We start from the raw sequence: 25,577 nt of genomic DNA on the forward strand, positions 1-25,577 counted from the left end.
CCGGCGGTAGGTGCGCTACAGAGAAGCCTGGAAAAGACGAACGACCTCGGCCAGACGAGTGGATTGTAGCCTGCTGCTGTCGGGCTGCTCCCCCACGATGATCATAACACTGCGGGCTCTCTTCGAACAAGGGGTAAGAAACCGTAGTAGCCGTGTGTTGCAGCGGGAGTCGGTGCTGGGACGTGTATCCATGCCGCTTATTGCGCGCAGCTTGTCTCTGCAGGCCCCGGGGTATCTGCGCAGGGACAAGGATAAATAGCAAGCATCCCGGGCTGTCAGGTGGGTGCAGGGAGAATTTAAACTACTCAGCGCTAAGTTAACGTAATTTTACCTAATGTCCTTACTCAGTCACATGCCTTCGCAGAGCATGGCTCCGTGCATACAGCCGTTGTTGTAGTGTGTAGAAACTGATGCATGAACTCCAGACGGTACCCTGAATACTATGCTACAGACTCCTGCAGAGCCTGTGTATGTCATAGTCCACAAATGATCCCACAGTTTCATATGGAAAGGAGATAAGATCCACGGGCTGACAGAAGATACCTATTGTCTGATGACAGTGATCATGCAAATAATATCCTTCAGTTGTTGTATAGGTGTGTATGATCACTGCAGCATCACTGTTTACCATGGAAACAGACAAAACCTGGCCTATGTGCCCATTGGATCCTGCACGAACACAAACTAACCAGCTGACTAACTAACTTACTAACTTATTTACTTACTTACCTTCTTTGTTAGGACATGGGACTGTTAAAGGGGAACTACACCCATTTTCAAAAGTCATACATGTTATTCCTATGGTCTAAGACAGTCCAAAAACATGTGTAAAGATGAATAACTCTCTTCCAAATCCAAAAACTAGAGTGCTAGAACTTAAATTTGTCATGTCATTGGATATAATGTCTGAAGCTGCTCTGTAGATGATGAATTGAGAAAGATGTTCTAGATGACACTGACTATATGGGTACATTTTCTGTTTCAGATCTGACAACACTACAATAGAATAAAGCTCATTCGGGTCTAAAAAAGAAAACAAACTTTGTGTTGGTCCAAAAAATCAGTCTTGTCTGTAGAGCCACCCCAGATGTTATACTCTATGACATAACAAGTTTAAGACTTACTTCTTTTCAGGGATGCATGATAATATCGTATGTCATTGGTATTGGCTGATATCGGCTTTAAAATGAACAGAATTGGCCAACATGTTTTTTCTTATTTTGTACAATGAATATATGATATATGCATTGGAAAGTATTTCATGTCTTCATGTGCCGGTGGGCAATCACAATAAAAATGTGCATGCATGCTACTTCCATATCCTAGAGAACACAGTGTAGCTCCAACCACTGTCACATTTTATTGTCAGCTGTAATGGAACAGAATACAGCAAACTTAACAGCAACTACAAACTACTCAGTCCAGCATGCTGGGAAATGTGGGCGTCACTACAATATAATAATAATTCCTCTACAGAAGAAACTTGATGATCATTAAAATTAGGTAAAAAAGTGGATATATTGATATCTGTATCAGTCATCGGCCAGATAAGATGTTACATATCGGCATTGGATATTGGCAAAAAATCCAATATCATGCATCCCTACTTCTCTTGTTTTTGGCTGTGAGAGTAGCTAATGTATTGTAAAGTATTGATGGAGCTTTCCTGGCCATGGATATAACATGTTGGAATTCTTACTTTAGGTGAAGTTCCCCTTTAATACCACTCAAGATTTATGCATGGTATTTTGTCTGTTCACCAAGTGATCAAAGCCTGATTAAAACGCTCCTGATGTAAGAAACCTCTTCAGAAGACAGTGATAACTCAGATCATCTGTTAGTCCGCAAATATACAGAAGACCTGTCAGTCATAAAAACAGGTTTCTAACACCAAGACTATTTGTTTCCAAATTCTAAAAGGCATTCAAATACTCATGTACACCAACCTACTGGCCTAATTTAAGTAGACCTGAAGAGGAAAGACTAATTTAACCATTGACTCTTCTGCTTGAAGCTGTGTGCCTGTGTTTCACTGTATGCCCTTTATGTGGACATTAGACTGTCCTTCCATTTACCTACGTGAAGGACTTTGCAGTAAGGACAGTTTGTGGGGCGACATGGGCATCAGTTTTCAAAGCATTCAAGTGTTAGTTACAGAAAAAAAATGTGAATAACGTTTTCACCTGCAGTGACCCATAAACCATTCAGCCTGGCACTTCCTTTCAGCATACTCTTTATTGTCACCAGAAAAAGACATTTTATGAAATATAAAGCAAGAAAATAATGCAGTCTTGTATTCCACTCTTCATTACAGCAGTATTGGAAATGCCCTTTTCATTTAACAGAACTTGTAATGTGCTGTTGGACTGAAAATGGCCAATATCTCAGTATCTGTCATGTAGTATGGAGTTTTTATTTTCAGTGAAGCCAGTGTCAGCCCTCTACAGTACAAATAACCTATACTGCAGACATAAAGAGCATTAAATAACATCTAATTCATCATGTTTTAAACGGAAGTGGGCCAGTTTATGTATGTACATAGATAGATAGATAGATAGATAGATAGATAGATAGATAGATAGATAGATAGATCAAGCAAGCAAAAGAGGCCTGAGTACAGCTGGTATGAGAAAAACAAACACGCATAACTAAAGGACACACCATCAGAGACAATAACAGGCATAATTAAATAGATTTGGAGATGGTTTGTATTATATCAGTTGGTCTTATTATATTGATAAAGGTGGAGAGCATTGTTTTACACATTGGTAAATAAAAATCCTCCATAGGTGTTCAGCTGGGTTTATGACTGTAAACGCCTCAGTGTTTTATTCATGTAGTTTTCATACTCACCAAACCATTCAGTGAGATCCGGTGCACAGACGCATCCGCATCTGAATTCTTCCTCCACTCTTTTATTCAGCTTTTTTCCTTTAATTCGCCCCCATATCTGTAGATAGACAGGCGGAAGGATGGATAGATGGAGGAGGTGGTGAAGTGGTGGGTGTGTCTCTGTGGATGAGTGACGTACTGCTGGGACGCATGCCCCGTGCGCACTGCGCGTCCTGGCCCTGTCAGTAGTAGCCAGATGGAAACGTAGGCAAGTGAATTTGGTGAGGTCATGTATTTTTAAGCCGCACAACGGAATAAATCATCCTTCACCGGCGGCATAAACAAATAGTGCGGAACATCTCGCCGCCGATCGGACCGCGGGGGGATCGATAGGTTCATTTGATGACAGAGGTAAGATGAGGATTCGCACCTCTGCTCCTCAGACGTGCTTATTGTTTGGCCGTGGGGGAGGGTCGTATGTCGCTATGTGCATACTGCTTTACCGACTAGACTATTGTTAAAGGGTGTTAAAATGTACCTCCGTGTGTTACTCACCGAAACACTCCCTGTTCTTGTCGTTACAAAGCGATACGTCCTTACATGGCGTATAGATCGCTCATAGATAGCGGCAGCGGCTCGTATCCACACCGACTGCGCACTGTGTTTCACAAACAGGCCCTGTCATATTACGATACGGCTGTCATGATCGCTGCTATAATGTCTTCTCCTGTTGTGTCCGGCGTATTGTGGCGACGATTTCAGCGAGCATGCACGGATCTGTTCTGATGCAGCGCGTCTTTACAGTCAGCCAGCTGCCTTTGGTTTCGGCAAGACAAGACGAGGGGTCGTGTGGCCAAGGTTAACACGCTGACATGGAGTTAAAATAAATAACGGGTCGATAGTGGTCTTCCACTCAGTCTCTGCTGTCAATCTGAGCCTGAGAGATGGAGGAAGGTCTTCTGTGTCTCTGTCTGTCTCCATCCTGCTGACAGTTTGCATGTATGGAGTAGGGAAAAGGTCAGTTTAGGATTGGGCATATATGAGGACATAATGTGGCAGAAGGTGTCTTATCCATGAGGTGTAAAGGACATTATAATGCATATGTGCAGGGGTGTAGGTTTAGGGGGGTTTAGGGGTCCTCTGACAGCAAATTTGAGCATCAAACACTTACGTTCCTGCATTCTGGTGAATTACTATGCACCAATTTATGGCTTTTCTGCATCAATTTCTGCTGTTAATGTATTTTTTCATGTTTTTATTTGGGTACACAAATGCACATGTTCTAAATATTGAGGGGAACATGTCCCTTGCGCCCCCCGAAATCTACACCCATGCATGTATATGGCTGAGATTGCATTTTTCTCATCTGCTTGAGAACATGCAATGGTATTCCACCCATGGAAACAATATACAGTATTACTGTTTAGCGTGTTTATATTAGTTGTGTGACCTTAGTATAATATGTGTTATCTGCCGTTGCTAGGAAATGATCTGTCCTTTAAGTATGTGCTTCAGAAGCCGTTCATTAAATCATTACGCTGAAGCAGCTTGTTTAGAGAAAACAGAGGTTAAGTCATTAGAGGGCAGTGCGCTCGAGGAATGACCCCCGCTAAAGTTTCTGCTTTTGCAGGATTCACAGGACATCTAGATGTGTTACTGCTCCCTGCCTTCAAATCCATCCACGAGGTCCAGACCTCTTAGGTGCTGCTGAGACTACTGATGTGGCCGCTGCTGCATTCCCTGTAAATACTGCAGCCGACACATAACTGCAATCTAATAGTGTGCCATTGATTTCAGAGGTATTTGTCGATGCAGCATGTAGTTGTGAGCATCAATACTAGTTATTTCACAGTGGGAGCAGTAATATTAACACTGTGTGTGACTAAATGGGAGTTTAGGGGATCAAATCAGACTGAGAATCTCTCCCTGCACCAACTTGACCCTAATTATCCTCATGGATTGCCATTATTGCTATAATGACCTTATCTCAGAGCAAGAGATAACTGAATATACCACCGACAGCACCGCTCACACACTGCAATGCCATTCATAACTGAGACAAGCATAATTGTCTTCCCTGTCTGAAATATAAAAAGAGGCGGCAAGTCTATTTCCATGTTGTGAGGGAGGTGGATGTTATGTACGTCTTTGTGACGTTGGAGGAACAGAAGGAGAGCTGACTCATTTTATTCTGGCAATTATATCCCTCATATGGACAGTGTGTCGGCAGAGTGGAAGAACGGGGAGGGTGATTATGTTGCTTATATAAGAATTGAGGGACGGGAGAGGAAGCCGATGTTTGCCTTTTTTAGATTTGAGGTGGTTTTGTTCTAATGAAACATGTTCCGGAACATCATGCACACAAATTGGCGTCTCGGTGTTGAGTCTTATCTGGGCTCACAGCCGCGTGGTGCAACTTGACCCAGTTAACATGTGCCTGTGGAAGACCCACTTGTAGAACTGGGCTGGAGTCCTGGGCTGGGCTACAAACTCACAGGAATTATCACCGGGCTTGGTTTTCCAGTGTGACAGAGTCAGTGTGAGCGTCAGGTTTCATATGATGGAGTAGACCTCGCCATGGCCTGCTGTTCTGCCACCACTGCTGATGATATCAAATCTTCCATCCTGGTGTGTTTGCTGGGTTGCTGAGATAAGGAACTGCAGTGCTTACCTCAAGTGTGAAATTCAGCAGTGTCTTTTCTCCCATACTCCTAATCTGCTTTCCGGGGAGCAGGGATTTTCATTTGGCTTCATAACTTTTGGCCGGTCTGCTGGTATCTGTGGTGTCTAGTCCTGGCACTACAAAATATTTAAACGTGTGCCCGTCTTTGTTTACACAGAGGACATTTTTGGATGCACAGAGAGCAGTAATTGAAGATTTCGCCATGAACAAAAACAAGAGAGAAAGAGAGTTCTACAGCATAGACGTTGGGGACTCGACGTTCACAGTACTGAAGCGATACCAGAATCTAAGACCCATCGGCTCAGGAGCACAGGGAATCGTCTGGTGAGTGTTGAAACGGCTTCTTGCTGAAATATGGGTCACTGATTCCAATACGTCACCAGAAATTTCATGACAAGGAAAGAATATTTCATTCAAAGACATTACAGTATAAATCCATAAAAACTGTATTTTTTTCTGATAACAAAAGCAGAGGAGTTTAGACTACTGAGGTGACACATCCCTAATCTGTAATGTCTCATACTTATTAAGATACATTTGTGACCATATTTTGAAACGATTTGCTGACTCTCTTCCTCAGCTCTGCTTACGACCAAATCCTTGAACGAAATGTTGCCATCAAGAAGCTGAGTCGGCCGTTTCAAAATCAAACCCATGCCAAGAGGGCCTTCAGAGAGCTAGTCCTAATGAAATGTGTCAATCACAAAAATGTAAGTATGCAAATATATTTCAGTCACATGAGCAGTGGGTGATGTGGCATTTTAGAATGGCAGAATGTTAATGGCGTTTGTGTTCTTAAACGTGTGTGTGACTCAAATTGAGCTTTGATGTGACGTGTAAACGACATGCCAACATAATTGTGATGCCTATCATTTTATACTCGCAGATCATCGGCCTATTAAATGTATTCACACCACAAAAATCATTAGAAGAATTCCAAGATGTGTAAGTAACTACATGTGAAGTGTGGATGTACATTTATGAAATCATAATACTCCCTCCTGTGTGTTTGCTAAAATGCTTTTTCGTCCACTTGTTCCTGCTCCGTCAGATACTTGGTGATGGAGTTGATGGATGCCAACCTGTGCCAGGTCATTCAGATGGAGCTTGACCACGAGAGGCTGTCCTATCTGCTGTATCAGATGCTGTGTGGTATCAAACACCTCCATGCTGCCGGCATCATTCACAGGGTAAGCAGCTGGCTGTGACTGCACAGGGTAATGCCAGGCCAGTGTACTGAAGAGGAACTGTTAAACCCTCTGTGACACCTGACACTAAAGTGTAAGGGCAAATGGTCAACTGGCACAATATTAGATGATGAATATAGTCTTTTAATTACCAACAAACCCTCTTGAAAATATATTGGAGATATAAAACATCTATAAAAAGATATTGATGGGAAAATATTAACATTTATGTCAGTTCTTTGACTGCAAAATCCAAATCCTTAATGAAATGTCCTTGAGCTAGGTAATTAATTTTTAGCGGCTCTTCTGAAGCTGACCTCTGACCTCCATCTTGAATATTATTTTCCCACACTGATCAAGCAGGTGTAAAGTGTGTGCATGGGCTGTAATTTATAATCCCAGAGAGACTGTGACAGGTGAAAACTGCAGTAGCATTAGAAACACGCAGCCCGGTGTGGCTGTCACGACAAATGATATTATGGCAATAAAGTTTTTAATCGCTGATAGTAACTCGATAACTGCTACTTAAAAATATTAAAGGAATACTTCACCCCTCAAATGACCATTTTCCCTTTTAGTTACTCACCCTGTGTTATGTTTAATATGTGAAGAAGAGTCAGGGTTTTTTTTTTTTTTTTGCATGCCTGCATAGAACGAAGAATCCAAAAACAGAAAATTCTTGATGAATTTAAGTTATAGGGGTCCAAATTTAACAACAGCAAAACTATATTAAATTGTCCATTTACAAATTCTCACACAACTAATTTATGTAGTCGTATGCTCAGTACTTCCCAAACAGACAGCCCTTTATTAACACAGAACTAAACTAAAGATGAAACTTGTCTATGCTGCCTTCAAAGCCCGACTCCTTTGATAAAAACAGTAAATTTAGATGGCTGAACACGGGAGCTGCTGGTCTACCGCTGCCTCAGTTGTTCATTTGTTTGTGTTATTGTATGACTTTGGTGTTTAAAAGGTCAGTTTGCAATGACCAAAGTCAAATAATAACAAGATCTTTTTCAGTTTTTGGATTCTTTGTTTCCTGGATGCTTGCGAGAAAAAAGTTTTCCTCACACAAGGGGGATAATTGGTACACAAATGCTCGTTTTGGGGAGTGACGTATTCTTTTAAGCAAAGGCCTTTTAAGGGAATGTTACATCTTCAACAAGACATTATTCCTCGTTAGAACGAAGAAGCAGCAAACCCCCCAAAAATCAATATTGTTAAATGCCACTGCCTGATTCATCTGAAATCTGTAAACTTAAAATGCTTTGCTACTCTCAAACAAAGCACCTCAATAAGCAATTTGTACTGCAGAGATTCGTGACATGGACAAAAAGTAGTTTTTAAAAAAATAGCTGCTGCAGGCTGTCAGCTGGATTTTAGTCTCAATGGATAATTTAGTACACTATAAGTGTGTGAAGGTGTATTTATCTGCAGAGGCTCTGCTATCTGCCTGTATTTATGCCTCTGCTGCAGGGATAGCTGTAGCCAGAGGCATTAAGTTTTCATGTGTGTCCGTCCATCTATGTGATTTCATTTATACACATCTGTCCCATTCTTGTGAACGCCATATCTCAAGAACGCCTTGAGGGAATTTCTTCAAATTTGGCACAAATGTCCACTTGACTCAACAATGAACTGATTACATTTTGGTGGTCATAGCTTAAAGGTCAAGGTCACTGTGACTTTGCATCTGTCTCATTTTTGTGAACGTGATATCTCAAGAAGACCTTGAGGGAGCTAACTGAAATTTGGCACACACGTCCACTTGGTCTCAAGAATCAAACAGATTAAAATTTGGTGGTCAGAGGTCAAAGGCCAAGGTCACTGTGACTTCACAAAACATGTTTTTGGCCGTAACTCAGTAATTCATGTGCTACTAATGACAACATTTCTCACAAACATCTAATAAGATAAATGATGAAGGGATAACATTTCATATCCCAAAGGTCCAAGGTCAACTTCACTTTTACTTAATAATACTTTGCAAAAACACTTTTCTGGCTATTACTCCGTGTCATATCTCAGGAACAGAAGGGGAGACATTTGGTCAGATACTGAACTGATGTGTGTGAAGCATCCATGTTTTCACAGACATTAAAGTAAACTGTAACTTGACTAGTTCACAGAGACATACAACCACAGGGTGGTAATTCTGGTTTCTTCTTATATTGCTGTGTTTGGGTCATTCCTTGGCACAGTGTGCAGATGAAATCGGGACTTTATAAAAAGGTAGTGACCTTGAGAAGCCTGCATCCATGAGGAAGCTATGAAAGTTAGGGACCCAGCGCCCGAAAAACGCAAATATAGCGAGGAGAAAGCTCAAAATTAATCTCAAAGTTAATCTGGGGTTTGCCCTCTCTTTCATTTTGGTGATGATACTGTCCACAAACAATGAGCTTTAAATTCCTGCATAGTGTACTTCTAAAGAGAAATTTATGTCATTGGGTCTTACTGACAAAATTAACATTTAAAAAAAAATAACATTTTGGTTTGTGTTCCCCTTTAGGACCTCAAGCCCAGTAACATAGTTGTGAAGTCAGATTGTACACTGAAGATTTTGGACTTTGGCTTGGCTCGAACAGCTGCCACGGGCCTCCTGATGACACCATATGTGGTTACACGCTACTACAGAGCACCTGAGGTTATCCTGGGAATGGGCTACCAAGCCAATGGTTAGTAATTATCTATACACTCTATCTGTCAACCCTTGGTAATTTTAGTGTTAAACTGTAGAGCACCATACACTGTTTCCCTTTAAAGCATTTGTGTTAGATCTATTATAAGCTGTATACAGGGACCTGAAGATAAATCTTGCTGTTAACACTGTGTAAGCCGCATGGTGCTTCTGCACATGATGAGACTTTGTTGTAAGAAACTGCTCGCTAACTGGCCTCCTCCGTGTAACTAACCTGTTGTTGTGCATTCCTCTCACCTTTTGTCGGCTTTGTTCCACTTCGCTAGTGGACATATGGTCTGTGGGCTGCATACTGGCGGAAATGGTTCGCCATAAAATCCTCTTCCCAGGAAGGGACTGTATCCTTGGTTCTTTTTAAAATTCTCCCTCACGCTGTTAATCTTAACAGTCTTTGTGAAGTGTTTGTGCTTCATGCTGTGCAGACTGTCAGATTTTTCCCTGGTCGATTGTTTGCTTGAATGCAGTATTGTGTGCCAGGCTGTGGGGGTTTCTTAAAAAACCCCAGTGTAACATGCTTTATGTGAAGCTTTCTGGCTGTCATGGGCAGTAATGATGTCAGTTTTCATTTTTATCTGCTGGCTGCATTGCTTTCTCTGTCTCTCATATATCTGGCTGATGCTGCATGTTCTTCATTTTCATTCCACACATCATCACACCACTGTCATTCTGCCTGCATTCTTCTCACTTTGTTTGTGCTTTTGTTTTTTTTTTCATCTCACCATTGTGTTTGCACGTCCACCTCCCTGTCATCTAAACGTCCACCTCCAGTGGATGTATGGTCTGTGGGATGCATAGTGGCCGAGATGATCAGGGGAAGCGTGTTGTTCCCCGGCACTGATCGTATCCTTCCCCATCATCGATTGATCACTGTGTCATCACTTCATTCTGCGTGAAGAGATCCAACACCGTTCTGAGAGTTCCCCTCTGTCACTTTGCTATCCATTTTTATATTTTCCACCCGACAACATGAACTCCATCATCGCTCTGCTGCACCCACCTATTGTGAGAATGTCAAGCCAAACCAGACAGTGAAGGGCAGTAGTTACAGAGATTATGTGTAATAGTTATGCATTAGCTGCGCTGAAAGGGAGTGAGAGGCATCATCATGATAGATGATGTGATCTCAGTATGTGCGTGTGTGTGGAATATGTAAGTAGAGCTATTGGTGTGTGCACCTCTGAATAAAGTTAAATGTCACTCTGCCCTCATGGTGTGTTACCGTATGTGTGTGGGAGTGAATGGTGTGTGTTTCCTTAACATTTACACTTCAGACATCGACCAGTGGAACAAGGTAATCGAGCAGCTAGGCACTCCATCTCAGGACTTTCTAATGAAGCTGAACCAGTCAGTAAGAACGTATGTAGAAAACAGGCCACGCTATGCCGGGTACAGCTTTGAGAAGCTCTTCCCAGACGTGCTCTTCCCTGCCGACTCTGACCACAACAAACTGAAAGGTAGTGTTTGGGTGTGCTGTCATATCATACAAAATTCCCTTATCAAACCACATCTGTAGACTTGTGATTAATAGCCGAGCATCTTATCTATCAGTTGTCTCTCCCCTCAGCGAGCCAAGCCAGAGATCTCTTATCCAAGATGTTGGTGATTGATGCCTCCAAGCGCATCTCTGTAGACGAGGCCCTGCAGCACCCCTACATAAACGTTTGGTACGACCCGGCTGAAGTGGAAGCGGTAAGTCGATCGCTGATCGCAGCACATGATTCTTAAATGGGTCACATTAGATTTTAATTACATCACTTGAAGTGGAAAGTTGGCATGGCTCTTGGACCACCAGTGTGCCATTCAAGCCATTTTCTCTTTCTCAGCCGCCTCCGAAGGTCCTGGACAAACAGCTGGATGAGAGGGAGCATACCGTGGAAGAGTGGAAAGGTTAGACAGCATACTAAGATTCTCAACAGCACACGCAACACTTTGCTTTTAGGTTTCAGTGTATTATCTATCCTCTGGTTCCTGAGGCAGCACAGCAGTTTCCTAAGTGGTTTCATTTAGTAATGTTAAATGAATAGTCTGAGAATTTTTTTTAAAATTTAGTTCGATGTCCATATTGTTTTACCACTTTAAAAAACTACACCTTAAAGATCAAGAAGTTAAACAGCTGTTTAATTTAGCATCTAATCTAATTTTGTGCAAATCTGTGTTTACACTGAAATAGAACTGGTCAGCTGGTCAGAGTCTATGATTAGCAGTTCACCGGTGATGACATGATTATTTTCTATTCATGGAAAGCACAAAAATAAACCATGTCTAAAGAAATCCAGCGGGGCAGCCAGTGAATGTGTAAATACGCAGACCATCGGTAACAGACATTGTTGCCTGAGGAACTCTGTGTCTCCACTGTAGCTGCCAGAGGGTGCATTGCATTTACTTGAAATCCCCTTTTAAAGCCTCCCAGTTAGTGTTTTCCACTGTGGGCAACCTGATTCGGAGGAGCATGGGAGGACTTCAGATTGTGTGTAAATATCACTTTCAGTTGTGCAGCAGGATGAGCTCATCCTAACCCCTGCCAGGTGATAATGACCCCTCACTCATTTTTAGAAGGGTCACACCAGCACAGCCTGCCCAAGTTAGAAACACGATGCTGTTTGGACTGTACAGTATGCAATACACTCTGACTGTACAGAAAAAGTGCATCGCATACCAAGATACATGCATCGGTGGTTTCTCTCTGTATCTTCTGCCTGACTTAACCGTCTTCTCTTCTTCCACTTGAAGGGCTAATTTATAAGGAAGTGAGTGAATGGGAGGAGTGGACAAGAAATGGAGTGATAAGAGGACAGCCGCCTCCTTTAGGTGAGTAATCATTATAACTCAGGGAGATAAGAAGAGGTGGGAAGGATGAATTGCAGTGAATCAATAGACACATGATGGGTATTTATGAAAAACATCACAAGGTTTTGTTTCACGAGATCTGATGCATAATCATACAGTATCATATGACTCTATAATGTAAAACTGCTAATGTTTATTTTTTTTTAAATCCCTTTATTCACCATTCAGTGCAAACACATTTAGACAATGTGGATGAACTAACAAATACAAAAATGTAAAACAGATGCACAGATTTTACTGATTTACAAAACATAAACATAAAAGGACACATGTAAGTATCGAGACAGAATGTGAAGAAAGAACATGGAAATAAAATAATTTAAAACAAGAAACTAAATTGAAAATAAAGAAGAAGACAAGGAGAAGGCGAACGGAAAAGCTAAACTGCTAATCCTTTGTATTTTATACAATATTCACTGAATACTTCATATATGCATGTATGATTTAGGGCTGCACAATTGTCTTTTTTATTGTCATTTCGATATCAACTGGCACTTTAAACACATTGGGAAAGAGTTTGAATATAGTAACAAGGTATTAAAATACTGTTTTGTCTGATATGTACAATGCTGTTAACTCTCTGGCCAATCAGACAGAACCCTTGCTGTAAGGCATTTTTTTATTGGGCAGGATCTGCATGCATGCCAGTGAGATTTTTTTAGACTAGTGCTGCAGTCCTACAGGAGGAGAGTGTGACAAGCTGAGTACAGATGAAAGTGTGAATGCCAGACAGGAAGTGAAATAGCACATCCACCGTCTAGCAATATTTTGGAGATGATGTGGCACGAGCACAAGTAATGTGCAAGTCTGAGTCAAGAACTGATTGCACTTTAATACCTGTTTTTATATAGCAAGTGATATCATTATATTGATATTCAACAGTGTTTTTGCATATCATATATTTTCCTCATATTGTGCAGCCCTAATATGACTGCAAGTTTAAGGAAGACATCTACAGTAGGTTAAATCTGGGAAAAATGTGGTTTTAATATGTCATTTTAAGCAATGTAAGCAGTGTATTAGGGTCATAATGAGACATGAGAACAAAGATAAAATGTTTTATTAAGTAGAATTATTGTAAGAGTGCAGTGTTTTCACAGCGAAAAAAAATTATAAAGTTACACTAAAATTATGTATAACAGAGCTTTCATACAGCTCTGCACACACATTACTCTTGGATGGATTACTCGCGAATGCAGCATCGCACAGAAATGCCACGCATATCACATGAAAGCAGAGCTTTCCAGTGATACCACACACATCATTGTGCTGTCATCCCATCATGCTATAAATCCAGATTAATTGTCTACAAAATAAAAACCTGACAAATTTCTTTACAATCCATTATACAGATCTTGTTATCAGTCACTTCATATAGTGAGGAATATCGTATCTTACCACGTCTTAGGCTTGCGTGTGTTTCTCCCTGTCTATCCACATTTGTAGTCCGGCTTTCAAGATGCAAATATCTCCATATTGTCCAGTTGACACTCCATCAAACTTTGTATGACAAGATCAGCCACTTCACCTTTGCGCACCCAGACAACTGTAGCCTAATTTTGCATGCTGACAGGGCCGTAGTCACCCTATACATTGAGGGGGACACTTGCCCCCCGCCCCCGCCCCCCCCCCCCCCCCCCCCCCAATATATAACTGAAACTGAAAAACAAATATTGTCTTGGAGGACATCATTGCACTTGGTTGACTATTTTCCTATGATCTTAGATGTAAATATTGCATGTTTCTTTCAAATAAAACACATTTTTGACTTGTGAATGAGTCAATGGAATTTCTTGCAATAATGAAAAAATGCTGGCAATCATGTCCGCCTGGCACAAACCACATGTTTTGGACAGCTATGAAGTGACAGAATGCCCCACCATCATGGTTCTTATATTGCCAGATTCCAGAGAGTCCCCCCTCTTCATATATGGCAGAATATGTCAACTTCCAACTTGCTATGGTGAGATACATGTAAAAATGTAAGAATTTAGTCACACGGATTTGTTTTTTTCATTGATATAAAAATTTATATAAAATACAGGCACATAGTAGGACATGAAATGATGGCAAATCTGGTTAGCCCAGATTGTCCTGAAAAAAACAAGATATAGCATGTGTATGTAGCCTTTACAATGACTGTGATATGAGCTTAAAAGTAAAGGCAGTAAAAATACCCCAAAAACGCCTAGGGCCCATAGGGTTAACTAGACATCTTTTGATCTGAAAATGACCAAATCTGGAAGTTTAAAGTTTAAAGGGATGGTTCAGATTTTTTGAAGTGGGGCACTTATCTGTAGTCAGTGTATTACTTGCAGTAGATGGCAGCTGGCACGCCCCCAGTTTGGAGAAACACGCAGGAGTTGTGACACACAAGCTGAGCTATGTACTGCTATGGATGGGGGGAAGCAGAAAAACTTATTTTAGCCACCAAAAAAAAAAAAAAAAAAAAAAAAAGTATCAGTCTAAGTTGAAGCTATATTGAGAATATTTTCACTTCTTTACTCTGCCAGACAGCCTTTTCCTTTGGCGCTACATTTTCTCAACCACAGAACTTCCATATTCCTGCGCATAAGCATAACTGTGCCGCAGACTGTGTGACACAGTAGGTCAGCTGTATGAGTCAGACTTTTAGCGGTTTATTGAGGAGACAACACATACAAGAAAATTTAAAAAATGAGTCTTTATGACAGGGATGGCGAAATGCCTTCACAGTAACAAGAGAATACCATTGTGAACCAGAGCATTCAGAGGAAGACATTTTGCAGAGGGACACTGAATGCACCGAAAGAGAGAAATGTGTAAAGATATGAAAGTTCCACAGTTGAGAAAAGGTAGTGCCTTTAAAAAATGCCAACTATCGTTTTAAGGCACTGACTCAGCAGCTAACCCAGGCAGTATCTGTGTATTTGAATGAAACCTATGCGTTGACGTGTGTTTTTCGCAGCACAGGTGCAGCAGTGATCGACAGCCCCCCTCAGCCCACGTCCTCCTCCTCTTCGGCCAACGATGTCTCGTCCATGTCCACAGAGCCCACTGACCCGAGCAGTGACCCCACCATGACCTCTGAAACAGACAGCAGCTTGGACAGCCACACCTCTCTGGGTGCGCTGGCCTGCTGCAGATAACGCACACATACAATACACACACGCCGGCACACAAAAAGCAAACCTTTCCTCATCAGTGTGTGTGTGATGGGAGAGGGGTTTAAGGCCAACCGAACTTCTCATGTTAGTTTGTAGAGCCGCGCTTTTAATGTACAGTTTGTTTTTATTTCCCCTCCCCCCTCTACTGCTGTAAATGATTGTGGTTTGAAAATGTATCATTATTACTGTATTTTTGCTGCAAAGAATCAGAGTATGTTTTGATGTGAATCTGTGATGTATGTTATGAAAGAGAGGGATTTGACTGTACTTTACACATTGCTGTTTTTTTAGCTACTGCTACACAGTGGAAGACCACACTGTCGGCACTGCAATATTATGTTGAGTATATTTTTTGAATTGTTCATTTGGCATTTTTGTATTGTTTTTGGGACATTTGAATGACTCTACACCAACTCTCTTTTTAACTGTAGACTTTTAGCGCACTTCATCTTGGATCCAATTGAAAATGATTTTATTTTGATATCATCTTTCTTGTAGAAAGCGTCCCTTGGTGTATCCAAGTTTCTTAGTATTACGTCACCTCTGATTGTGTGCATCTTGACAAGCAGTCAAATGGTCTGTTGCCCTGACACTGACTTTCTTTTTTACTATAGCATACTGTAAACTGACTGTATTTTAACTTTAGTTACTTAGATGTAATTTGTAGGCGATGGTCTGTTGGATGAGGAAGAACAGGGTGAATGTAAGAGAACTGAGATGTGAGGAGCCAGTGACTCTTAGCGCTGTAACAATTTCATAGAGGCCACTCCACTGGCTAGAATGAGTTCTGTATGTGGGGACTGTCACCAGAGACTAAGTCTAAATTAGTCACTTTACCCTTTTGTCAGGTTCGTTCAGACGTTATTCACAGCTGTCTGATATTTAACATGTTTAATTTAAGTGCCCTTAACTCAGTTCAGTGATTTTCAGTCCTCTCCGTTGCAGATGCTCCTCTCTCCTGTGGTGCGTCTTTCTGAGTTCTACCTCACACGTGCACACACACTCAAACACACGTTTTTTGAAGATACGGTATCATGGCACACATTATTTGAAAGAAATGCGAAAAAGAAGATCCATTTTTTAATTGTATTTGCATTATTTATTTATTTATTTCAAGCTAGGAGGCGTCTATTGTATGTAATGTACATTTCATTCAGAATTACTATTTATATGCATTTTGTTTCATTTTTTTTTTGTTTTCTGTGCAATATAATTCATAGATTAGTATAGTCAGTGATTGATCTGTACATTTTACTGTAGATGTATGTATGTTTTCTGAGAGTCAGGAAAAAGGCATTTGCTACCTGCCATGGTAACCTTTGGATGTATTTGATGGCTCAAATTCCCAACCTGTCCCTTTGCCCTTTTCATGGTTGGGCACTCCAGGCAGTAACCCCCCCCCCCCAGCATCAGCTCCCAGAATGCACTTTGGAGATTGTGACGCATATCCTGACCCTCTCTGGGCCACGCCTCAACTGACTGTTGTGGCTTCCTCTTTTAGTCGTTTTCCTCTCCTCCCATCTCCTCAAAAATAGAAACGATAGAATAGACTACGCATGAGTTTTCTCTGAGCACATCTGGTTTTAGTGCAGGTATATTTAGAGGAAAGACGGGAAAGCCATTCAGCACTACTGGGGTGATGCTGCAGTCTTCTGATGGTTTGACAGCGAACACTGGCAGCAAAGAGTTAAACCTGTTGTGGTGTGATTTGATCAAGCCAGTTGTGTGAAGTTTAGCCTTTGGATCTGAAATTGCCTCACTAACAGACCAATTATATACATCAGAAATGGAAACTGTCTACCTTCAACTCCAGCAAATAAAAGAGTTGAATTTTAATGTCTCATTGTTCTTTTTTTCCTGTCAAGTCAACATTTTTTTCAAGACTATGAGTTTTAAGGGGGACTGAACAGGGTGTGTATGGGAAAACTATACCTCATATCATCAATAAGGCTTTTTCTGCTTTCTTAAAGAGGAATTTAGTCAATAAATAATCAGCTACATGACCTATGATTTAACATGGTAAGGAATGGTAAAATGCTTGCTTGGTCCAGAGGAGTTCTCGTTTGGCACCGGCACTGGTCAGTGTAGGCACAAGACGGCTGTACTAAAGAGGACACGATGGCAAATAGTACTGCACTAGAGGTATTTGGTCTTAAAAGCTTTGGGGCTGGCTGGTCTTCCCAGTATTCAAGCTCCTCCTCCTCTGATGGACCAGATGAAGGCAGGTTGGTCTGGTCTAGTTGGTCTGTGTTCCCCCTGTGGTCAGATCTCCGAGGGTTTTGAAGAACTCCTCCATCTCTTTCTGGAGGAGAACGTTTCGGTTCTCTGCGTCTTGATGTGCCCGCTCCGAGTTCCTGAGTCGGATCTCCAGCATGTGGAACTTCTTCTTCTCCTGGTCCAGCTCCTCCTCGAGGCGGTTTACCTGGAACTGGTACTTAGAACAGGATTCCTCCAACCTCAAAAAAGAGAAGAGGAGGTTATAAATAACAACTTGTGGTGATTTTAATGAGTGATTTGACAGGAAATGATGAGTGACTCATACTTACTTGCGAATGCAAGTTTCGTAGCTCATCCTCTGCTTCTTCAGCTCCTGCTTGAGCTCAGTCAGCATGTTGGAGAGACCTTCATTTGTTCCTGTGAGATCATCCTCAGCACCGCTTGGACTTTGATCCAGAGTACTTGTACTGTCCCTGGCCTCTGTGGGTTTCTCTTGACCCTGCTCTAATTTTACTGCCTTGTCGGTTCCCTCTGGCTCGGCCAGCGAGATCTCAAAGGACGTCCAGATGGAGGAGGTGTCAGCAGGCAGGCTTAGACTAGATGGGGCAACATTGTCATAGGCAGACAGTCTGTGGGATTGGAGGAGGGCTCTATGAGACAGAGGCATTTGAGAGGAGTCGTCATCAGAGTCTCTCTGTGTGTCCTTAAGAGTGGTCTCTTTAAGGGAAAGGGTCGAATCCTTTAGATTAGAGTCTTTAAGTCTTTCACCAGATGAGGTTGTACGCCTGTGAACTCGGAGGGACGACAAGCCGTTCATCAACCAGTTACTTCCACCAGCTGCCGACACATCACCTGCCGACCCCCCTATTTTCCCCCTGGGCCCCCCAGATGCTGTACCACCTTTGAAGGAGCACCTCCAGGAGGGCAGGGCTTTAGACTGTTTACTGGGGCTAACAGCTACTTCACTTCCACCTTTCCCTTCAGTTTTGCTATCTGCTTTTCCATCCACTTCTGACTGACCTTTGCCCTTCCCTTCAATTTGACCATCCTCAACCTTCTCCGAGGTTGTAACAGGGCTTGGTGCAATCAGCTTACTGTCGGAAGAAGGGGTGGAAGGTTGGGGCTCTTCTTTGGGGGTTTTGGAGCCTGTACCTGAGGAAGGTGGGGTGTCAGTGTCTTCCTGTGAGACCCATTCCACTTTGCACCGCTGAATAGGGCTCAGCTGCTGCTGCGGAGGAATATTGGCCTCAGTTTCTGGCTCCTCCCGTTGGTAAAGTCGGGCGTGCTCACTGATCAACACAGTCATGAGGTGCTGCACCTGTGAACTTCCTGTGGAAGACATATACACATAAGTATTTACCTGCCTGAAATGTTTCATGGCATTGTACATTGAACTATATTGGAAAGCAAATATAGTCTGCAGGTCAAGGAGACAATTCACCCCAAATCAGAAATACATATTTTTCCTCTCCTCTTATGTGCTATTTATCAGTCTAGATTGTTTTGGTTTGAGTGTCTGAATGTTGGAGACATCAGCCGTAGAGAAGTCTGCTGTCTCTTGAATATATTGAAACCAGATGGCACTCAGCTTGTGGTAGTTAAAGTGCCAAAAAAAAGACATTAAAACAAACTCAACAGCAATGTCTCATTCCAGAAATTATGACCTGGTTACTCAACATAATCCACAGATGCAGATCTATTTTCTTTCTATGGAACTACAGCTGCCCACCATATCACTTCACAGAGGGAAGTGTGGATCTACTTATGGATGAGAGGCTCGAAACAGCGCAAGATATAAATATTAATGCCATCCTCTTCAGCTGAGCTGTAATGTTAGCTAGCTCAGTGGTGCTAGCTAGTCTAGCAGTAGATGCATGCTTTCTTCTGCAAGATGAAACAGTTGACAGGGTTGATCGGTAGACAGGAAATAGTTCCTACATTAAACTGCTCACAACACAATCTGTGGATTATATGAAGTAACCAGGTTATGATTTCTGTAAAGACACATTGCTGTTGAGTTTTTCGAATGTATTTTTTGGTGCTTTGAGCACCTCAAGCAGAGTGCCATCTAGTTCCATTGTATTCAAGAGAAGGAAGACATCTGTATGGCCAATATCTTCAACTCAAACCAAAACTAGATTAATAAATAGCAGGTAAGAGGATAAAAATATATAATATATATTTTATTTTGGGGTGGCCTGTCTCACTAACATATGTTGACATTGTCACCAACCCTCCATCATGGTTACTGGATCCTCAACTCTGGGTCGAAGGATATTGGGTCCAAACACAGTAGCCAGATTCTGAACACTCATCTTATTCTCATTGGAGTGAGATTGAACCTCATCCAGAAACCTGACAAGAAAGTAGCAAAAGCAGAACTTGTGTAAAATCATCCCTCGTTCTGTTCCTGTCTAGTAAAATTCAAACTAATGAAAAGGAGGACTGAATCATGATTCTGGCTGGTGTGTGGGTTCAGCTGATGATATTTAAATAGATGCAGAAGGCAGAGAAGACATGCAATTATACACACTCAGAGTCTATCAATGTGATGTCACTTCCCCTGATGACGAGGGTGTGGGTGTAATGAATGTTATTTCTCTTGTGTGACAGGCCGACAAATCCTCAATCATCAAACAGTGAATGTGACATAGCAGCAACAAAAAACCCCATCACAGTCATATCTGTGGGCTCAGCAACCACTGAAATATACAGCAGACAACAGGGCGGTGATGACTTACTTGCAGATGTATGTGAGGAGGTTGTAGTTGACCTGAGGAAGGGATTTCACCTGTTTGCCAAGCTCTACAATACCCTTGAAGAAAAATAAGACATGTTTATTGTCAAGGCAATAGGAACAGGAAATACACAAGTGAAATGTTAAGCAGACATGTAATTACCATTGCTTTGTCCTTGGTAAGAAGTGGAGCACAGGAGAGAAACTGTGTGTATTTGGAGAATGGGATTATAGGCTCCGGCAGCTCCCGTATGTACAGCTTTAGTAGCGATGCCACTGTGTGGACATCTGTGGTACTGTAAGAAACAAAGAGTAGACATACAGTTACGAACAGATGATTGCTTGGCATGCTATTGTAGATAAAATGCCCCCTCCCATTGCATCACCTGTCAAATACTGGCTTCTCGCCACGGTCAAATGCATCCTGCAGCTCTCGAACATGATTGGTCTGTCCAGGGGCCCTGAAAAGACCCTCCTCCTGGAGCCCATGTTCGCGTATGAAACACACGCACTGTTCGACCAACACAGGGACCAGCCGCTGAGGGCCACACTGGGCCTCGTATAACATTGTCTCCTCTAGGTGCTGCCCAAAGACACCTGCAGCCATACAGAAAATTAAATCAGGTCATTAGTAGCACAAAATGTTTCCTTGTGTGTACCCAAGAAGTTTACGTCCCCTCTTTAAAGCATTAATAATATATTTGCTCAATTTTTGTTGTGTTTGCGTGAATGTTTAATAATCACACCTCCTCCAAGCGGAGCCCATATGACTCTACGTATAGCTCTGACCCACTCCTCCATGTCACTCTGAGAGTTGGCCATCAGCAGGAATGATTCGTGGCTTATGCCTGTTCGATCCTTTTCTCCAGCTCCCCCTGAAAACACAAACATATTTCATTACTTTCTGGATCAATAGGACAAAATGACTAACACACCTCAAAGCCACTGTGCTTCAAATATGTGAATACACTCACAGAGCAGATATCACTTTTAAAGACACTTTGCTGATCACACAAACTGTATCATCTGCGAAGAAGTCGCTTTTACCAACTAGAACTCTCAGTATTTCCAGTGCAACCTTATTAGCTCCAGCACCCCTGTAAAGTACAAAGAGGCAGCCATGCAGCTCTGCCTCCCTGCCTCTCCTTCCTCTGGCTGCACACAGCTTGATACCACCCGCTTTGACATTTTAGTTTGACATTCTAGTTTATTTTCAGTTTAGCTTTGATTACACTTTGTGAAATTCTCTCCCTTTCAGTGACTTTTTAATCGCTTGCTTCTGAAGAGGTGGAAGCATTACTCAGTTACAGATGGAGATAAAAGCAGCAAAGCCACCATTCATAAAAATGTTTTTAGTGATGAAATCCTTCCTATAAATGCAATCCAAAAGACACAGATTTTTGCGAGTGGGTTTGGTAGGGGTTGCTATCAGTACCTGCATTCATTACTACGTCCTGCATTGTGGTGCATAGTGTGTTGTGTGTGAGAGAAATGACCCAGAAAGCGTAGTGTTCCCTGTGGACACCAGCAAATGCACCATGCCTCTCACCATGTCTCTTTTGTCTTTCTGTCCAGGACCTTTTCCTCAGCAACTGTTATGAGACCATACTGGTGTGTTTGCATGTTTTACCTCATTTGCTACAAATTACACATCGTTTGCATGACTGCCAACCATTTTCCAAAGCACAGTGTTGTCTTTTAGATTCTGAATGGGTTTTTCTTAATTTACAAGCAGCTATTGGTCTCCATTTTATTGTATGGTGACGGCCTTATGGTGAACTGAGGGTAATATATCAGAATAAGCATCATATCTTTTTTCACGACCATCAAAATTGAGTTTAATGCTGCTGTGAGATGATTTGAAACCAGCAGCTGCCTGGGATGAGGAAAACATTCATGTTCCAGATCATTGCACATCACTGCATGTGTTAGTCAACAATTCTGCATAGTTCATTATTTAAAAAGTGATCACAGATCAATATCAAACTGCAGAATTGCAGAGCTGCAATACGTTTAAAATGTGCTGCCTGAATTATCAATATAATATTGACTCAGGTAGCCCCCTGTCTACATAGTAAATGAGTTAAAACATCTGTAAACACTGGAATGGTCCTTAAAGATGCATAAACATACAAAAACACAGAAAGGCCACATGCATAATTAAAAACACTAAACTGCTACAGCCTAAATGTTTTACACCCACAGCAGAGAACACATGTGATAATGATGCAGTGTGTTCCATTTGGCCCGACGCAGCCCTGCAGTAGCTGCTAAATCTGCTGACATTCATGTAATTCTAAACACAGGTAATGTGCTGTACATTCAGTGAGGAAGAGCTTACTTTACTTTTTATGCTCCACCAAAAGCTGAGACAATGCAGCAGAACAGAGAGAGAGATGACATACCAGTGTTGTCAGACATGATAGGTGAAAATGTCACAAGTGTGTTTCTATTAATTTTTTTTTTGTTTTCTCTACAGGACCTTTGATACAATACACAAAGACCCTGTTAATCTGGGCAACACAGAGAGTCGCAGAGGGAGACTTGTGGCGTTACAGTATTTCTACAATACATCCCCCTCATTGATGATCAAAGTTTAAAAAATGTACTTACTACAATCATTAATGGAAACATCCCCAGGATAAATTCTCAGGATGTTACTCAACCTGCTGCAGTAATCACCCATGTTGAACTTCTGCCCTCAGTAGAACTGAGCAGTGGTGACCCTTACGAAGACCGGGTGCTTGCACGTGAACCTATGCTGATACAACCCAAGATGCTAGTCCATGAGATTCATACAGAGACACTACCATCACAGCCAGTAACTAAGCAAATTGTATCATGTCTTCCAACTTCTTTCTTTCTTTCTTTCTTTCTTTCTTTCTTCTTCTGATCTCTCTACTGTACATACTGTCCACTGTTCGGACTGTAATCATGCCAACCCCACGCTGTCAACAGCAGAAATGAATGAAGCTGTTGTTGTACCCTCGGACACACGACCGTGGAAATCACATCCTTTATGCTGTTCTGCATATTTCATGCATGCGTTGCGGCCTGTGACTCATATGTAGCTATTGGTTTACTTCTGTTTTCCATCCATCACTTTGATTCTGTGGCGGCGAGGTTTACGCAGTAGAAATTACCTGCTGTGTGTATGGTATGATCATAATTTCAAGCAACACAGAGAGATGCCATTTTGGATTAACAACAAACCTGGTATCAGGTTAACGTTCTAGTGGTTGTGGTATATGCCCTGATGTTGATGATTTAGGTTTCATCACCCTCTGTGGCACTCTTAGTCAGACTCCAGCTTTAATCTTGATGTCTTTTTTGCAAAACAACATTATAAGTTTTGGTACTGGTGAGAAGTTATATCAGATGTGCTTCATCACCTCAGGATTTAGTCTAACATACAGCTTTTAAAAAAAATCTTGTCTTGGATGACACTTAGTAATAAACAGATGGCTCAGCATCACTTGAACAAGCCTTACTTACTGACTCGCTTCCTTGCACACCAAGTCGTCTGTGCCAACTCACCTGGAACGATTTCAAACGGGTGACGACCAGGCTCATCCTGATTGGCAGGCAGCTCATTGACCTGACTGCCCTGAAGAGGAATACAACCCTGCGAGAGAAAGGAGAGGAAGGTGTGAGACAGACAGATAGAAAGAAAGACTGACAGGCGGCCAGGCATGAGGAAAACACCTGTACTAACGGTATTCAAGGGCCAAACAAGAAATCAATTAGTGGTTCTGGACTTGGACGTGTAGTGCATGTTAAACATTATAGAGTTCTGAGTACACTGAGCTCTGGGCATCTGTCCAACAGAGGGAGGTAATGATGATGGAGGGAGGGATGACTCAGGGAAACATCTCTTCATCTATTTATCCCTGTGGAGCTTCCTGTACTGTGCATTTCTGATCCTTCCAGCATAGATAGGCTCAAAGGTCATCTACTAAGTGCTTACAGCAGAACCACAGGGCAGCTAGTTACCACATTATCGGTGTGTGTCAGGGCAATAACAACACACTATAACATTAATGGAGAGTATGGGGTTGTCTTAAAGGAACACTCCACCCACAAAATGATCATTTGTATATCAGTTACTCACCTCATGTTATCTTAAATTCATGACGAAAACTTTGTTTTTCTCGCATTCCTCCATGGTGAACGAAGAATCAAAATACAGAGAAAATTCTTGATGAATTGGAGTGAATGGGGGCCACAATTAACAACAGCAAAACTATATTAAAAAATCTGTTTACAAACTCTTGTACAATTTGTGCAGTATCATTCAAATCTCATTTATCCAGTTGTATGCTGAGTACTTCCCAAACCCATGCATTTACGCCAAAACCTTCTGATTTAAAACATTACTGCATGAGTATTCTGCTCGTAAATTCCATTATTGGAGTTAAAACACACACACACACACTTGCCCAGGTGGGTTACTTTTCCATGTGAGACTGATGCTTAAATGTGAGAGTTTGTTAACGTATGTTTGGATATAGCTTTGTTGTCCCGATCCAACCCGAATTTCAATAATTTTCTCCATTTTTGGATTCCTTGTTTACCTTAGAGGCTTGTGAGAAAAACATTGTCCTCAGTGTAACCCGAGGTAAGTAATTCATATACAAATGATAATTTTGTGTGTTTTCCTTCAAAAAAAAAAAAAAAAAGATAACAGCATGTAGCTTTAAAAGTCACTGTCACATAATGCAGAGAAGTGCTACATTTTACTAGAGGGCTACAACATGTATTTTACTGCCTGATTTAAAGGAATCAATAAGCCGTTTACACAGTTGGATAGCACAATGGATCGACTGGCCCGGAGGGAAAACACTAACCAGACAAATTCATGAAGCTTGAATATGTATCAGGCTTCCAACCAGAATTAATCCGAGCGCACAGCAGTGCAGCCTCCTGGGGCACCAGGTGACATCTGGTAACTGTCTTGTACATGTGTTATTCTGTGAGCGTCACCTGTGCCTTAGTTTCATCCTGGTCCTTGTAGAAATACAGAGCTTCGGTCCTCAGGACAAACCATCGCAGCTGCCAGTTTTTCATGATACTCCGCTGTCTCTTCAGCCAGCCTGCCTTCAGTGCTTTCTCCTGATCCAGAGGAGAGCAGGGCCTGGAGACCCGAGACAACTCTCCGAGCACCATGCTCTTGGACCGTGCTACATGAGCATAAGAATAAAAGAAAGACAGAGTGAGATAAAGGCAT

The 25,577-nt window shown here is 41.8% G+C and overlaps 3 protein-coding genes across 13 annotated transcripts in view; 1 reads left to right on the plus strand and 2 right to left on the minus strand.

The window, feature by feature from the left end:
- Window positions 1–2,974, minus strand: part of ptpn20 (protein tyrosine phosphatase non-receptor type 20) — a 35,053-nt gene extending 32,079 nt beyond the window's left edge. The window contains exon 1 of the mRNA XM_078160680.1: window positions 2,854–2,974. The gene's annotated coding sequence lies outside the window, so the exon portion shown is untranslated. The remainder of the gene's footprint in view (window positions 1–2,853) is intronic.
- Window positions 1–17,232, plus strand: mapk8a (mitogen-activated protein kinase 8a). Of its 5 annotated transcripts, none has more exons than XM_078160689.1 (12): window positions 1–133; window positions 5,673–5,839; window positions 6,096–6,225; window positions 6,402–6,460; window positions 6,567–6,705; window positions 9,215–9,380; window positions 9,670–9,741; window positions 10,675–10,857; window positions 10,968–11,092; window positions 11,227–11,290; window positions 12,134–12,211; window positions 15,198–17,232. In XM_078160689.1, the coding sequence occupies exons 1-12, from the start codon at window positions 98–100 to the stop codon at window positions 15,212–15,214; spliced, it is 1,236 nt and encodes a 411-aa protein (XP_078016815.1). In that variant the 5' UTR covers window positions 1–97; the 3' UTR covers window positions 15,215–17,232. The 5 variants fall into 5 exon arrangements, with proteins under 5 accessions (XP_078016815.1, XP_033469219.1, XP_078016814.1 ...); XM_033613328.2 differs by having other exon boundaries at window positions 15,203–17,232; XM_078160688.1 differs by lacking the exon at window positions 9,670–9,741 and adding an exon at window positions 10,172–10,243 and having other exon boundaries at window positions 15,203–17,232.
- The window catches only part of arhgap22a (Rho GTPase activating protein 22a), a 16,586-nt gene continuing 7,481 nt past the window's right edge, over window positions 16,473–25,577 (minus strand). For all 7 annotated transcript variants that reach the window (XM_078160685.1, XM_078160686.1, XM_078160684.1 and 4 more), the window contains 9 exons: window positions 25,334–25,530; window positions 23,888–23,975; window positions 21,097–21,225; window positions 20,737–20,947; window positions 20,514–20,646; window positions 20,355–20,428; window positions 19,847–19,968; window positions 17,943–18,942; window positions 16,473–17,852 (listed from right to left, as the gene is read on the minus strand). In XM_078160685.1, coding sequence (XP_078016811.1) covers window positions 17,633–17,852; window positions 17,943–18,942; window positions 19,847–19,968; window positions 20,355–20,428; window positions 20,514–20,646; window positions 20,737–20,947; window positions 21,097–21,225; window positions 23,888–23,975; window positions 25,334–25,530 — 2,174 coding nt within the window. In that variant the 3' untranslated portion in view covers window positions 16,473–17,632. The remainder of the gene's footprint in view (window positions 17,853–17,942; window positions 18,943–19,846; window positions 19,969–20,354; window positions 20,429–20,513; window positions 20,647–20,736; window positions 20,948–21,096; window positions 21,226–23,887; window positions 23,976–25,333; window positions 25,531–25,577) is intronic.

The sequence above is a fragment of the Epinephelus lanceolatus genome, chromosome 17, assembly GCF_041903045.1.
Source record: "Epinephelus lanceolatus isolate andai-2023 chromosome 17, ASM4190304v1, whole genome shotgun sequence".
Classification (NCBI taxonomy): Eukaryota; Metazoa; Chordata; class Actinopteri; order Perciformes; family Serranidae; genus Epinephelus; species Epinephelus lanceolatus.

What these genes read in the sequence shown, in the direction of transcription:
- mapk8a (XM_033613328.2), top strand. Translation starts at nt 98, where the DNA reads ATGATCATAACACTGCGGGCTCTCTTCGAACAAGGG. An exon ending in GGAGCACAGGGAATCGTCTG is followed by an intron (nt 5,840 to 6,095) that starts GTGAGTGTTGAA and finishes TCTCTTCCTCAG; the next exon opens with CTCTGCTTACGACCAAATCC. An exon ending in CCTCTTCCCAGGAAGGGACT is followed by an intron (nt 9,742 to 10,674) that starts GTATCCTTGGTT and finishes TTTACACTTCAG; the next exon opens with ACATCGACCAGTGGAACAAG.